General features: G+C 42.4%; 1 protein-coding gene across 3 annotated transcripts in view; it reads left to right on the plus strand.

Moving 5' to 3' along the window:
• MKLN1 (muskelin 1) overlaps positions 1-13,899 on the plus strand; it is a 105,752-nt gene extending 91,853 nt beyond the window's left edge. For all 3 annotated transcript variants that reach the window (XM_054221622.1, XM_054221649.1, XM_054221641.1), the window contains 2 exons: positions 2,494-2,548; positions 4,330-13,899. In XM_054221622.1, the coding sequence (XP_054077597.1) occupies positions 2,494-2,548; positions 4,330-4,451 (177 nt within the window). In that variant the 3' untranslated portion in view covers positions 4,452-13,899. The remainder of the gene's footprint in view (positions 1-2,493; positions 2,549-4,329) is intronic.

The raw sequence follows: 13,899 nt of genomic DNA on the forward strand, positions 1-13,899 counted from the left end.
TTACAACAGGATGGCTGCCAGCGTTGCTGGGGGAAGCAAGGGAACCCCTCGAAGCATGTGGCATCTGCTTTGTCCCGGCATAGCTGGCTTCATGTGCTACCAGGCAGCTGGCAGCAGGCCTGTGAGGCAATTGTGTGGGAGGGAAAGATGGCCAGGACACGGCATTTGCTATCAGAAGCAGCACAGATTTAGCCACCGGTTTTATTGGAACTTTTGGAGCTATTTATGCTGGGCATCTGTTTAAGTACGTTGCTGATTCGGAGCCAAGCAACTCTTACAAGTTACGTTAGCAGTGAAATACACGTGTAGCCTTGCAATGCCTTTTGATTTCGTATAACCAGACCTCACACTCAAGAGGGTACTTAATCAGCCTCTTCTTCTGCAGTTTGTTAATCCTCTATCTTTCTAACCCGTTCTTAAATACCTCCAGTGCTAGATTCATGTGATAGCCTCCCTAAAAGATGCAAACCTATTCTGGCACGCTACAGTCCTTATTTTAGACTGTTTTTTTTTTTTTTTTCTTTCTCATGTTGAAACTGATCTTGCTGAAATGTTTTTGTGGCTTCTTGCACTTAGTTGTAGATTTACCTTTTTGTATCAGCCTTTTAGACTTGTGACTCTCTTCAGTTTCATCCTTGGACGTTCTTCTGTGGAGGCTCTGCATCCCTGACTCCTTTGAACTTTCTTTACAGAGCTTGATTTTCAGACCACTTTTTTTTTTTCTAGTGCTTTCCTCACATGCTGCTAATTGATACAGGGCATCCAAAAGTGGTTGCCCTGTTGTGGATGAGACTTACAAGGCTTGATAATAGCGGGAGTACTTGATTTATTTGAAGATCCTACTCCTTTTCATGCATTTTCTGCGCATTTTTCATTTTTGCAATAGGATGATACTGATCTATTATAACTCCTAAATGTGTTTTAACAGAGCCTATGTGCTCTGACCTGTTCTGTATAGCTGATTATGCCTGTTTATGTTGATTTGCACTTGGCCCTAGTGAATTGCACCTTGATCCATCATTATAAGCTGGATGAAATGGAAAAACATTCTGAAGCCTGTCTGCCACCATGCTGGCAGTCTGTCTGAGGATGGTGTAAGGTCTGTGGACTCGGTGAACATGCCCTGTTCTGTCAGGCAGGTTATCACTGAAAGCCCAGAATGATGCTGACCCTGGGGCACAGATGAATCGCTTCTGATTCATGGCTCCATTTTGATGTCAAACCATTGATGGTAACCCACAGTAAAGTTATTTGACCTATTTGCCATTCCCTGTTAGCTTAATCTAGGTGATGCCTGGATAATTTGCCTTAAATATCATATAAAAGCATCAGAAGTCTTATGAAAGTCAAAATGGACAATGTCTATTGCCAAGTCCCCTCCGTAGGGCCTGCTGCCTTGTTGTAGAAGAAATCAGATTGATGTGATACAACTTGTTGTTGCCAAATCCACATTGGCTGCTACTCGTCACCTTCTCCTCTCCTAGATGCTTGCAAATTGTCTCTGTTCCCATTTTTTTCTTGAAATTGAAATTAAACTGATGGATATGCAATTCCTGGCTGTTCTTCCCACTCCTTTCCTGAACATATTTGCTTCTCTTCTGTTCCCCTCCGCCTTCTTTCCTTCGGGCTGTTTGCTATAAAGACACACAGATAGGAGACAAAAGATTACAAGCCTTTAAGGGATCAGCTAATTCTTTAAGAAAACATGACAAAGCACGAAGCTTTGCTGCAAGGTGGGGAACTGAAAACAACATCTGGGGGCAGAGGAAGGTACCGAGTTCACTGTCTATCAGTAAGACATTAAGGGGAAGAATAAAATCACAAATGTGTTACTTAAAATGTTTTTACTCACAATTCTGATGTTCCTAAGCGAAGAACTGGTTTTGGGTGGGTTGTTTGTTGGTTTTTTGTTTTTGGTTTTTTTTGTGTGTGTGTGTTTTTTTTTTTAATTAAAAAGACATTGCCTTAAACTGGTGATATGAGCTTCTCTGCCAGTTCAGAAAGGTTGTTGCCATTTAAAGCTTTCTCTGTGTTCAAGAAGTTCATGCTGCACTGTAGCAGTTACCCTGTTTTTGTGCCATCTAATCCTTGCTCCCTGAGACTGTACCACATTCATCCTTGGGAATGTTGTTCTGTGGAAGAGGCTCCACCTTATTTCTGCACTATGACATCTGCCAGAGAGGCAAAAAACTGTATATAAAAAATTAGGTTTTACTTGACTCCCAGTCAAGTACCTTTCATTGCTTCAATGCTGCTCTAATTCTAGGAAAAACCATCCAACTTGCTTAGCCAAGGTGACAAATTGTATTGCTTCTATGAAAGTGTCTGCTGCTGTTATTCATATGTGTGGCACAGAAGTTCTAAGGATTGTGCAAAGAAAACCCAGCAACTCTAAAGCCACTTGGACTTCTATGAATCTCTTGGGTTTTTTCCTGTGCAGTTAATAACATTGTTTTTCTTTCTTCCTTTGTCCCTCCACCTCCTCTTCTGCAGTTTCAGCTTCTTGCCTCAGCATTATTTAAGTCTGGCTCGGATTTCACCACTCTTGGTGAGTATTGTGTATCACAAGAATTATACTAAGTATGTTCCCTCTGATAATTACTGTTAGTTTCTGTTGGTTTTTATATCAAATGTTATGGTTCATATGAATATTGTAGGCCCTTTTTGGTTTGAATATGCAAAATGCCACTACATAGAGATTATTTATTATGACCAGCGTCCAATGCCTCGAGCCCATATTTAAAACATCTGTCACCAGTGGTTTTAAACCCGTGCGTCCCGGGATCATTTTCTGTCTCTTATTACATCTGATGCTTCACTGTTACCCAAATAAACAGAAGCTTTGGTCAGAAGAAAGCACCTCCTGTCATGTCACTTTGGAATCTCACAGCATGGCTACGGCTCTGTTTGCTGTGATAACTGCAATTCCTGGAGTAGTTTGGTTCGCTCTGTTCTTTGCAAAAGTAGTTCTTTGGGCAGAATGTCAAGAGCGAAGAAAACAGTGGTGTGTAGGGCTGGAAACAGGAGGCCTGAGCCAAAGCCGTAATTTGTTTCACTGTTCTATCCAGTTAACTCTCTTAAATAGTTGAGAAGGTTAATCCTGGACAAGCTATAGGAAGGCTATAGGCGTAACTAACATTCTGGTAATGATGTGTTGTCCTCAAGTTACTGAGCTCTTGCTAGGAGTATGGATGACCTCAGGTTTTGACAAACACATAATTCCCAATCTGAGGAATTGAGGGAAGGAAAATGCCCTCTGCGCTGTTGTTGTCCCTCTAAGGTACATCACTATCATCCCTGCTGGATGAGGAAGCTCCGCTGAGCTTGTGTGGTTTGGAAGACATTATCTAGTTGATGCTGTAAGATGAATTTTTTGAAGGAAGAAAACCCAAGTTTCAGAAAGTTGTTTTTCCCCTAGTTTTAAGTAGTCTAAAAGATGAATTAGCTCTTGGCACAGTACAATACTTTATTCAGAAGTTGGCTTTACAGATAGGAGGATACATATATCAAGTGGTGCTTCTAAAAGAAAACAAAAAAAGCAGGCTCTCCTTGATTTGATTAACTTGGTTGACTTTGATGAACTGAAGAGTTGAGTTCACTGAATTAAAAAGCATTCCTTTGAGATAGCAGTGACTGAAGTAATACAAAGCAGAGGAAATCGTTGTATGCCCGCTCTATTGTTCTTGCTGTTGATGGTTTAAGTATGGGGAGTTGGATAAAGAACGCTGCTGCTGCAGACTGAGCCCTCCCCTGTTGGGAGGCAGCACTTCTTCACAAAACTCGTTGGTGAAGAACCTTGTGCCAAGATGCAGCCTGGGTCCTCAGTGCAAGTCTGGTGATTAAATAGCAACTCTGACGTGGGATTCCTACCATCGGCAGGGCTTGTGTCTCAAGAAAAACTGCAAGCAATACAAGTACCAGTTCTGGTTAAGACAGTAGTGAAGATAATGAGGAAAGCCTGAGGACAGAAGCAATGAGGCACCAAATAAAAATAGCTACACAGATTTTTGTTTTCTGGGACATCAGAGCAGTTCCCTGAGGAGACTCTTGCTTGCCCTGTTTCTTCAGGACTGTCGATGAGCTTGACAGCCGTTTGCCTATTACTTTTTATGGCATTTTGATTGCAGCGTTGGCTTGGGGTGACGCGATCTCTGTGTGTGTATGCACAGAGTAGTGGGACGGAGAGCTGGCAGCCTTGTTAGTTAGTTGAGGCAGAAGTAGCAAATAGTTAACATCACTCCAAAATGGACAACTGGCATATTCCACGGCTAAAGTGAGCATTTAAAGTAGTGAGCACTGACTTGCTTTCTCCTTTTCTTCCTCCCCCAGGATTTTCAGATGTTGACCACACGTATGCGCAGAGAACTCAGCTGTTTGATACATTAGTCAACTTCTTTCCGGACAACATGACCCCTCCTAAAGGCAACCTGGTAGACCTCATCACGCTGTAACGAAGCAATCACTGGACATGTGGAAGAGGGGAAAAGCATCCATTTTCAGTATTTTAATTTTTTTACTGCGTTGATTGACTGCTGGGATGAAGTAATATAGTAACCCCTAGGTGTTTGAAAGGGGTTTTATACTTGTATGGTGAATCCCTGAAGCTTTTCCCTTGGAGTAGGTTAATAAAATGTAACTGACGTACTTCCGACTAAATATATATATTTTTTCTGACTTGGATTTTGAGTTAGCAAATGTAAAATGAAAAGGTGGGGGGAAAGAAAAAAAAAAATAAAACCCAATCATGCAGTGATTGTTTTTTGCCTATAGGGGAAAATTGAGATTTGTGGGTTGTCTGGAATTAAAGACGATGGGTTTTATTTTGTGTTTCATGAGAAAGGGGGGGGAACGTTGTTCTTTGCTCATTTGTAGCTAGTCATGATACGTTGCTTTATCCTACAACTCCATCCTCAGCAGCTGAATAACTTGGCGGCAGGACACTGGCACGCGTTGAGGTAATAGTAATGTATGTGTCTTAAGTCTTGTAATCGCAGTGTGTCATGTGAAGGGGAGCACGTGTTACAAATTACCTGTCTCCTTGTCCCAGAACCTGGCTGACAGAAGTAGCTAATTGCATCTGATAACTGATCTAAACCTAAATACCTAAGTGGCTATCTTCCGCTCTCTGGAGCCTTCCACTTAGACCTGACGGGCAAGTGGGAACCTCAGAGAAACCGCTGGAAAACAGGAGTGCAGTCATCATCTGCACGGGTCCTTTTCAGGGATCCTTCTGTTTTCACTGCTGTGCTCTTCTGATGAGAAACCGTGCGGGTCCTCGCAGAGCCCGGCAGAACTGGGTCTTCCACCACACGCACACCCAACCTCTGCAACCTGACTCCAGGTTGGGTGTAGGATTTCCGAAGCAGATTGTCTTCGTTTACATGCACCTATGCTTCTGTGTGCGTTTGTCAATGTGTAAATGTAAAGAGGATTGCTCCAAACAGCTTGTTTCCTTCCTACGTAGTGCATCTCATTCACTTTTAAATGCATTTTAGACCTAGATCTGAATTTAAGGGAGGCCTTTTTAGCATAAATCTCTTTGAAAGCAAGCTGATGCATATGTATAGAACATATATCCTTCCTTGCTGAAAGCCTTCTTTATAAATAAGGTAAGGGCTTGGTGCTGCGCTATGAAGTGGAATGAAGGATACACGTACCCAGCATTAGAAACTTTTCTCATTTGGTGTCAGTGAGCATTCAGTACAAACTGGCAGATGTAAATATATATATGAGACTGCAAAGCTTTATGTCCAGCCATGTTCATGCCGGTAGGGTGTCATTGCTGCACCCGCTGTGGCTACACGACTCCTGTTGAACTTGATGGAAGTCTTGTGTGTGCAAAGATGATTTGGACTCTTGAAATAAAGAGTTAGTGAAGTGTCTTTTTCAGAGCTCGAGTGTCTGCTTGCTTTGATTGCATTGTATTGCCTCTTTATCATGTTCTTTGTCTGACTTTTGTAGTCCTGGTACGTTAGAAATAAATTTAAGTACTCATACTTAGTGTTTAATCACTTAGAGAGGAACAATATGTTAGAGGCTGGGCTTTGCTTCATCTTCAGGGAGGACTATACAAATACAGTGTTTGGAACTAACCTGTAACTTGAGACTGTTTAGACGTTGTATACTTCTCTGGATGGCAAATCAGATGTCCGGGGGAGAATCCACTCAGTACATAGTGCAGTAAATGAAATCTCATAAAATTGTTTCTTTGAAACATTGCAATTTTTTTTTCCAGTGACATGGAAAATTTTACGTCACTGCCAGGCTTTACGATGTGCTACGTTTGACGCTTTATTAACTAGTCAAAATAGAGCTTATATGGTACGAATGTAGATACCTGCGGTGCTGTACTGGGGGAATGTTCCAATTGAGGCGTTGTTTCCATTGAGATTGAACTGAGCGCGTTTAGTGCAACCAGCCAAAATGCTGCCGCCCTCTAGTACCTAAAATTTTAACGGTGTTGTGTTCCCTTATCACTTATCTCATTGTCCTTGTACTCTCCAGCTTCAGTCAGATGATTAATTGCTTTTTGTGATAATTTTCTAATCAACCAAGCTCTTTGTAAACTTTTATGTGTACAGCTTTGATGACTACGTGTGAGGCTGAACCCAAAAGATACGAGGAGTCTGAGGGAGCCCAGGCGAGCAGACAGTGGAAGTTTAGGCATTCCGAAAGCTTTGTGAACGGCGTTGGTGCTGAGCTGTGCATCGCGTCAGGCTTGATTTGTGTTATAGAAATTCAATCAAAACTAATTGTCCTTTGCATCGGGAGAGCGTGCAAAGCCTGAGAGTCTGGCTCAGGGTTGGGTTTTGGTTTGGTTTTTTGTAGCATAGCGTAAATGAATCACTTTTTTTTGAGCGAGGTGAACATTGCTTCTGCAGACTGACAATCCCAGCTAATGAGTGCGCTTCGGGATGATCAAATATTGACCTAACTTTATCCTGAGCAGATCGATTTCAGCTTGCACGGCTACAGTTTATGGATTACAGCTGGTGATTAACCAGCAGAAACTATTTGCTCAGCTTCGGAGTATTTGTGGAGCAGCAGAGGCACCCTGTGGCCAGAGAGGTTAATCCAAAGCGAAGGTTTCTTGTGGCTTTGCTAAAGGTCTTTCCTGATTCTGTGTCCTTAAAGCTAGGAGTTAAAATTAAATGATTTCTTTGTGTTGGTGTGTGCTATACTACCTGATTTAAAAACTCATTAAAAATTCTGAGCAGTGAAGTATAAATTTCCTTTCAAAATGAGCCAGTTATTGACAAGCAATTACAGGGAGTTTGAATTTAATTACATGCAGATCTTTAAAGATACTGGTGATATTCCAGGAAGGAGTTGGATGTGAGCATTACAGATACACTGAAGTACAAACAGAGAAGAGACCCGCTTGATCTGAAAACAACCACCTGAAACCGTTTCGCGGCACAGTGCATGCAATGTTATAAATATACAAGCTGTACGTGAGAAGTCTGCGAACCTCACCCTTCCTGCTTGCAGGCTGGAGCAGAGACTGCTTTTTTAGCTTAGATGAGACAAACACGCTACATTTGCCTTTATCTTATATCATAAGGCGACTGTGTATGGATTTAACACGGCATACTCCTTGCACTACAGTAGTTTATCTCTAAATTATGTGTTAACTTGTAAATAAGATATTGCAAAAGAAGGCATCGTTACTTGTCAGAGAGGGACTCATTTATGATATTGGGGTCTTTAACGCCAAATTTACAAGGTTCTGGTATGGTTTTTTTTAAAGCTGTAGGAAGTCAGGGTGGAATTAACTTTATTGATACAGACATCAAAACTTCAGTCCTGACTTTAGCTTTTTTTAAAAAATCCTCTCGAGATCCATGAGTTTGGTTCTTCACTGACACTGGCCTTCAGCATAGTTGCCCATACGATATTATTCAGTAGATCATCTCTTTGTAAAACCGGAAATTAATCTTTATGCAGAGTTGTTCCTATCAAGCGACACATTTTCTTAGAGAAATGAAACTCTGAGGATTTGATTTTTGGTCGCATGGATTAGGCAGAATTAAGTGAGTTTCTTAATGTTTGTCTTGAACAATCCCTCATAGTAGTCATGAGGCAGAAGTCCTTAAGAGTTCTTCCAAAATGACTTCTCCAAGCAAGTACTGCTATTGCAGGGTGACCTAACACAGTTTGATGTGTGGCAGAAGGACCCACTTAAATGTTGTTAAAAATGAGGAGACTGTAGCCACCTTCTTCCACCTTCTTGCCCCCCCCTTTTTTTTTTTTTGAGAGTCCCATTAATTAATGTTGCTTCTGGGGGCACCTGAAGGCTGATGTGAAGTAGTTCTTGAAATTAGTTGTAGCTTTTCTCTACTGGCTCTTTCAAAGATACCATTTGTGATGCATTTATTCTTAAACATCTCTTCCTTTTGCTGAGTATAGTGAGGAAGGAGAACTTTGTCTCGGAAAAGTTTAGTTTGTCCTTTTTCTGGACAGCACCCTGCACGCGTCATTTAGGTAGTGATACCCAGTCGTGTAAATGAATGTCTGGGGTTTGGTTGTGTTTGCCCAGGATGGCTCTGTGCACACGTGGGACGCGCTCAGGGGTCAAGCTGGAGGTTCCTACCAGCAAAATTGTGTTCTCACTTTGGAAAATCAATCTGTGAAGACCCGACTGGAAAGATTTTTCTAAAGTGTTTAACTTGTGAAGTGGTATTTAGAGAGAAATTAGGAAACTTTCCCCAAGAACATACTAAACATACCTGTAGGAAGATTGTACCGGAGTGAGGATGCAGTGAGGGACTGAAATTAAATTGTTGAGGTTTTTTGGTGACTGATTATAATAACCTAGCCTGAAAACTTAATGACTTAAAGAGTGGGTGAGCAAATGAATCGGGCTTCCTGTTGCAGGGAGCAGGTCCTTTGCGGAGGTGTGGGGCTAGTGGCAAGGGATTGTGATAGCTTTATCTGTGTTTTGCTTTCAATCGGCAGCCACAAGTGTGAGGGTCTCCATGAGCCATTTCTTCTTCCAGAAGAGACTCCTTCCAAAGCAGAGTAATGACTCTGGAAGAGCGTTTTCTCTAGGGCTTTGTGGAGCGGCTGTTTTCCCAGTCATTTTGCTGTTGCGGGCAGATTTGTAGAAGGGAGTTTTCTTTGTCGCAAACTTGTACTCCACTTTTGCTGTGCAAGCCCGCGCTTGTGAGTGCCACAGGCAACCAGTGATAAATTCAGAGCAGTGTTCTGAGAAACACTTGAACCTTGTTTGCTCTTATTGTAAGAAAGATTAGCATTAGTGCTGCCTGTTTCAAATGCAGGAGGGTGGCAGGTACCTGTAACGCTAATACTACTAATTCTCTTGCTGCCCTCCTATATTTCAGAATTGAGAAGGAAATACTTTTGTAGAGCTCATTCAATAAACTTTTAATAGGAATTAACATCTCTGTACGTGCAGTAATTCTGTTGATGTAACGCTGTGCTGCTTCTGGGGAAAATGGCAAAAACTATTAGATACATTTCCGTTCAGTACCTTTGTTTTTAGAAGTGGAAAAATGTCTTGTGAAATCCCGGGTCCCGGTGTATGCTTTGAATTTTAGATTATTAGTTGCGGTTGGCTCGGAGTTGAGGAATGTTTGGCTATTGTCAAGTGAAGTCCTGACAGTAAAAGCAATTCATGTGTGTCTCTGGAAGTGCTTGTGTTGTTTTATAGCTGTAGTTATTACAGAAACAGAGATGGGCCCAGTTAAAAAAAAAATAAAAATTATAGCGGTTCTGGTTAGGGGAAAAACTGTAGAAATTCTGAATGAGCTTGGCCAACTTTAGTAAGTACACATGATAATTTGGAGATGGGTCTTATTTCGTGAGAGGAGAGTTTAAGAACAACTGTATGACTTGATATAGACTGATAGTCGTGTATAAGCTGTAAATACTGTTAAAATGTAAATGTACTGTCAGAAGCTTGTTAGTGTATCTAAACACCTACGGGTATGGTAGACCCGATCGTATCGTGTCATGGAAAAGGTTATGCTGGAAATTATTCAAGTTGTGGTGATGACTTAGAGGCAAAATCCCTGTTTTACTGAAAGCCTCTATTATAAAGAAAAGTTGGAGTGGAAAAAGTAGGTTTACTGTACTGGAACCATTATGATAGTACATGGCTCAGCACTTGGATAAATTGACTCCAGATGCTTTTATCTGTAGGCAATGGCTCCAAACACGGTTTTAGAGTGGAAGGCAGTTAATGACCTGCTTATTGCTGTTTGAGAGTCCCACAAGAAAACGTCAGGGTTGATGCCAGCAGGTATACTTCTGGCCTTCCTGGCAGAGGTCAAAGAACTGGATGGAGTTTTGGATTATCCATGTAAGCTTTGATTATAATATATAAACCTCTGCAGAGGATAGGGGTTGTGTGGGCTGTATATAGCGCCAGCTGTATGGCTTAGGAGTAGAGGTCTGCAAGGCAGCATCTTCCCCGAGCCCAGATTCTAAAGGTAACATATTGCTGCTGCCTCCTTTGCTTTCATATCTTTGAACTTGATTTGTTAGTGATGAACTCCAGATACTTGCTGTGACCCAAATTCAGCGCTCTGTTTCCAAGTATCTACAGCCACGGACTCGCTTAGGCTGCCGTCAGTGCATCACTTCAGTACCCTGAAATCTTAATTTATACTTGGTGCAGACAAAGGTACATGTTGTCTTGGCTTCCAGCTGCTTGCTCTAAGTCAGCACAGCTTTTACTGACGACCTGGAGACTGTAAGTATTTGAGTGCTGTCAGAAAGCTAGAGAACAGCTAGTGCTCTTCAGCTCTAGTGTGGCATCGCAGCTCATTCCTGGGAAAAGTAGGGGGAGTGAGTAGCTCAAAAATGGCTCTACCAGGTTAGATTTTTAGTTTTGCTACTAATTTGAAAGGAAAACCTATCACTAGCCTATATGTTGTCCAGCGTGATGGTCAAAGCATGGTCCCTTGGGTATTACCCCCATTTATTCTGACATTTTCTTTCCCTGTGTGACTGTTTGCTGCTATAAAATGCTGTGCCTTCAGACTTCCCTCAGTTTAATGGAGTACCCACTGAGGAATTAAAGGTTGGAGCTGTGTGGCGGTTATTGAGGCATCAACTTCTCTGTGTCACATCATCATACTCCAGTTGCTTCCTTTGCAAAACTCCTTTACTGCTGCTTCTGAAACAGCCTGGAAAGATCCTTATGATTTATGTTTTTCTCCCCCAGGGTAAGGATGGGGAAGTATGGGAGCTGAATTCCCAGCAGCACGGTGTAACACTGCAGCGTACACCTACTTACTTGTCCCCCTCCGTGACCCAACATGTGATAAGCCTTCCCTCCTGTCTCAGCAGGGTTTATTTGACGTGGCACAAGGAGTCTGATAGCTGTTTGACGGAAGACAAAGACGATTATACCAACTCTCAGGTTCATTTGAATAGCAGTCCTAGGTTTCTGCCACCTGCTTTCATAATCCCAAATCTTTCACCAGTGGAGGCAGACAGCTCGTAGTTGGGGTGTTTTGGTTTATTTTTGCAGAACAGAGGGAATGGGAAGAGAAATAGGCTTGGTGATAATGTGGTGATGGCTCATGTGAGTGTGTGTTTAAGTTGTGGTTTGTCTTTTGTGGAAGGGCTTTGAAGACTCCCTTAACCAGTAGGTCTGTTGTTTAGAGCTGTTTTTCTTCATGTGAGCTGGATTCTCTGGCTCTTTTTCGAATGGAAGTGATGCAATACCAGAATCTTCTAGTCCTGGAGCTTCACTTTGAGCTTTGGCCCTCTCCACCCCAAAAACACTGGAGAGACTAATACAATTTTTTTTTTTCTCCCCAGTCCCTCTGCAGCGATTGCAAGGAATCCGACTGGGCTTGACACTGCTCAAACGTACTGGAGGTTGTGCGGCACAATCAGACCAGCTCTGGCAGTCTTAAGAGATTTTTAAAACCTAAAAATGTTCTGAGCTTTCTGATGAAAGCTGCCGGTGAGATTAAGGGAGATTATCTGCTTTTTAATTAATATGATGGTGGGAAGGCTAGACCACAACAGTGGTTAGAGCCTTCTTCGCATCCCAAATACCAACGGACAGGTTTTTCTCCCCAGTGGTGAGAAAATACAGTTTAAATATCCTGACGTTGTAGCTAGCTGCCCAAGGGATTCAATCAATTACTTTGTGTTTCACTAAGTAGACGAGTGCTGCAGCGTGTGAACAGGGTCTGTTCATTGAAGAAGTTACTTTGAGGCTGAAAAGTCTATTTTTTTTTTTTTGGAGGCTTTGACAAAAAAAAAACCCTCAGCTCTTAGAAGGGGAAAATGGCTGTTATCAACTTGTGCTTTCTTAGTTGCAAGTCAATGACTGTACTGCAAAGGGTCCAGTCTGAACAGTGGCTGATCCTTCTCCCTCTGCTTGCCCCGCAGTGATAGTCAAAAAGGTGACAGTCTGGTTTCCTTCCCCAAGCAGTGCGGAGAACTCCTATGCTGGAGAAGACTTTTATCTAACCGTGGAGGAGATAATTATCGTGCCGCTGAATTGTTTTCCCCTCTCGTCTGATGTGGTAATTGGGAAGGCAAACTAGCAGTGGGGGCTGAATATGTCCTTCATCTCTTCCTCATCATTCCTATTCGTCCTCCCTTCTCTCTCTCTCTCTCCTGTTGATGTTTTGACGTGCAAAACACTTTTCACTTCAGAAGCTGCTGCGCTGAGCAGTGGAAAAGAAAACAAACCCCTAGTTATTAGTAGCTGTTACTATTTACCAACGCTGTATTTTCTGCTATGTCTTCCAGCATACCCTCCTCCACAGCAGGAAATGAGGGGATGCTGGGGAGATTGTAAAGCAGAGAAAAGAGCTTAATTATACAAACAAATGTGTTTATGGGGGTCTTGAGTCTTGGAGGCAGCCCAAACCCCTCAGACCACTTTGCCTAGTGCAGAAAATTAAAGCTCGTTCTCGGTTAATGGGAGATGACGTTCCCATCCTTGTGGGCTGGTGGTCTTTTTCATCTTGCATGTTTAGATGCTGAGATGCTATGCGCCTCATTTTAGAAGTATGTAGTCTTGGTAAACATTTTCCCTTTGAACGTTGTACTTTGAAACTGCTGAAACAACCTCTGGGTTCCAGGCGTGTTGATAGCCTGGACAGGATCTGGGTAGCTTGGGGTTAAACACTGCTAAACTGGCTGGCTGGACACCATCACCTGCTTAGGGGGGCTTTTTCAAGCTGTTTCTTTGAGCTGTTGCCTCTGCTCTTATCATAGTGCTATACAGTGTGGTGATGTGTTCGTCTGGACCTTTGCTGTTCGTTATCTCGTCCTCTACACCCTCACGTGGTCCCCAAAAGCTGGTTATTCCCTGTGTAGTACTTGGAGTTGAGTGTCCGCTCTCTGTCCAGAATTTGGCCCTTTTTTTTTTTTTCCCTGTTTTGGCACCCAACTGGAAGTATTTGCGTCTCTAGAGCAATCCTGCAGAATCTGGTGTCCGTCTGAATTCCCTTTGGTGTCTGTCCAGCAGTTGTTGTCTCGGACACCTGACCACAGGAGAGCTGGACTGAGAGGTGCAGAGACAGCCCTGGGCTGGAAAGGAGCATCCGTGGGATGCTGAACGCTGTGAACTGCACACGTGTTTTAATTAAGTCAAACATTGACTAGTCTTGTGTTGAGCCCATGGTGGTTACAGGCATTGTTCCTGGACTCGTGTGATTTCCCATCCTGCCCTTTTTCTTTACAGCTAAACGGATGATCTTTGTTCAGCCTGGAGCGTTAATTTTCTTCCTTGGCATAAATCATCTTTGATAATTTCTGGGTTGATATGTAAGCCCCATGCTGTACATAAATGAATGAGTGATACGAGGAATATCTACAAATGTAGTTATGTTGTATGTAATGTACATAAGGAGAGAATGTATTTTGTTCATTTTTTTTTTCTTAATAAAAATGTATATGCTA

The sequence above is a fragment of the Rissa tridactyla genome, chromosome 1 (assembly GCF_028500815.1).
Source record: "Rissa tridactyla isolate bRisTri1 chromosome 1, bRisTri1.patW.cur.20221130, whole genome shotgun sequence".
Classification (NCBI taxonomy): Eukaryota; Metazoa; Chordata; class Aves; order Charadriiformes; family Laridae; genus Rissa; species Rissa tridactyla.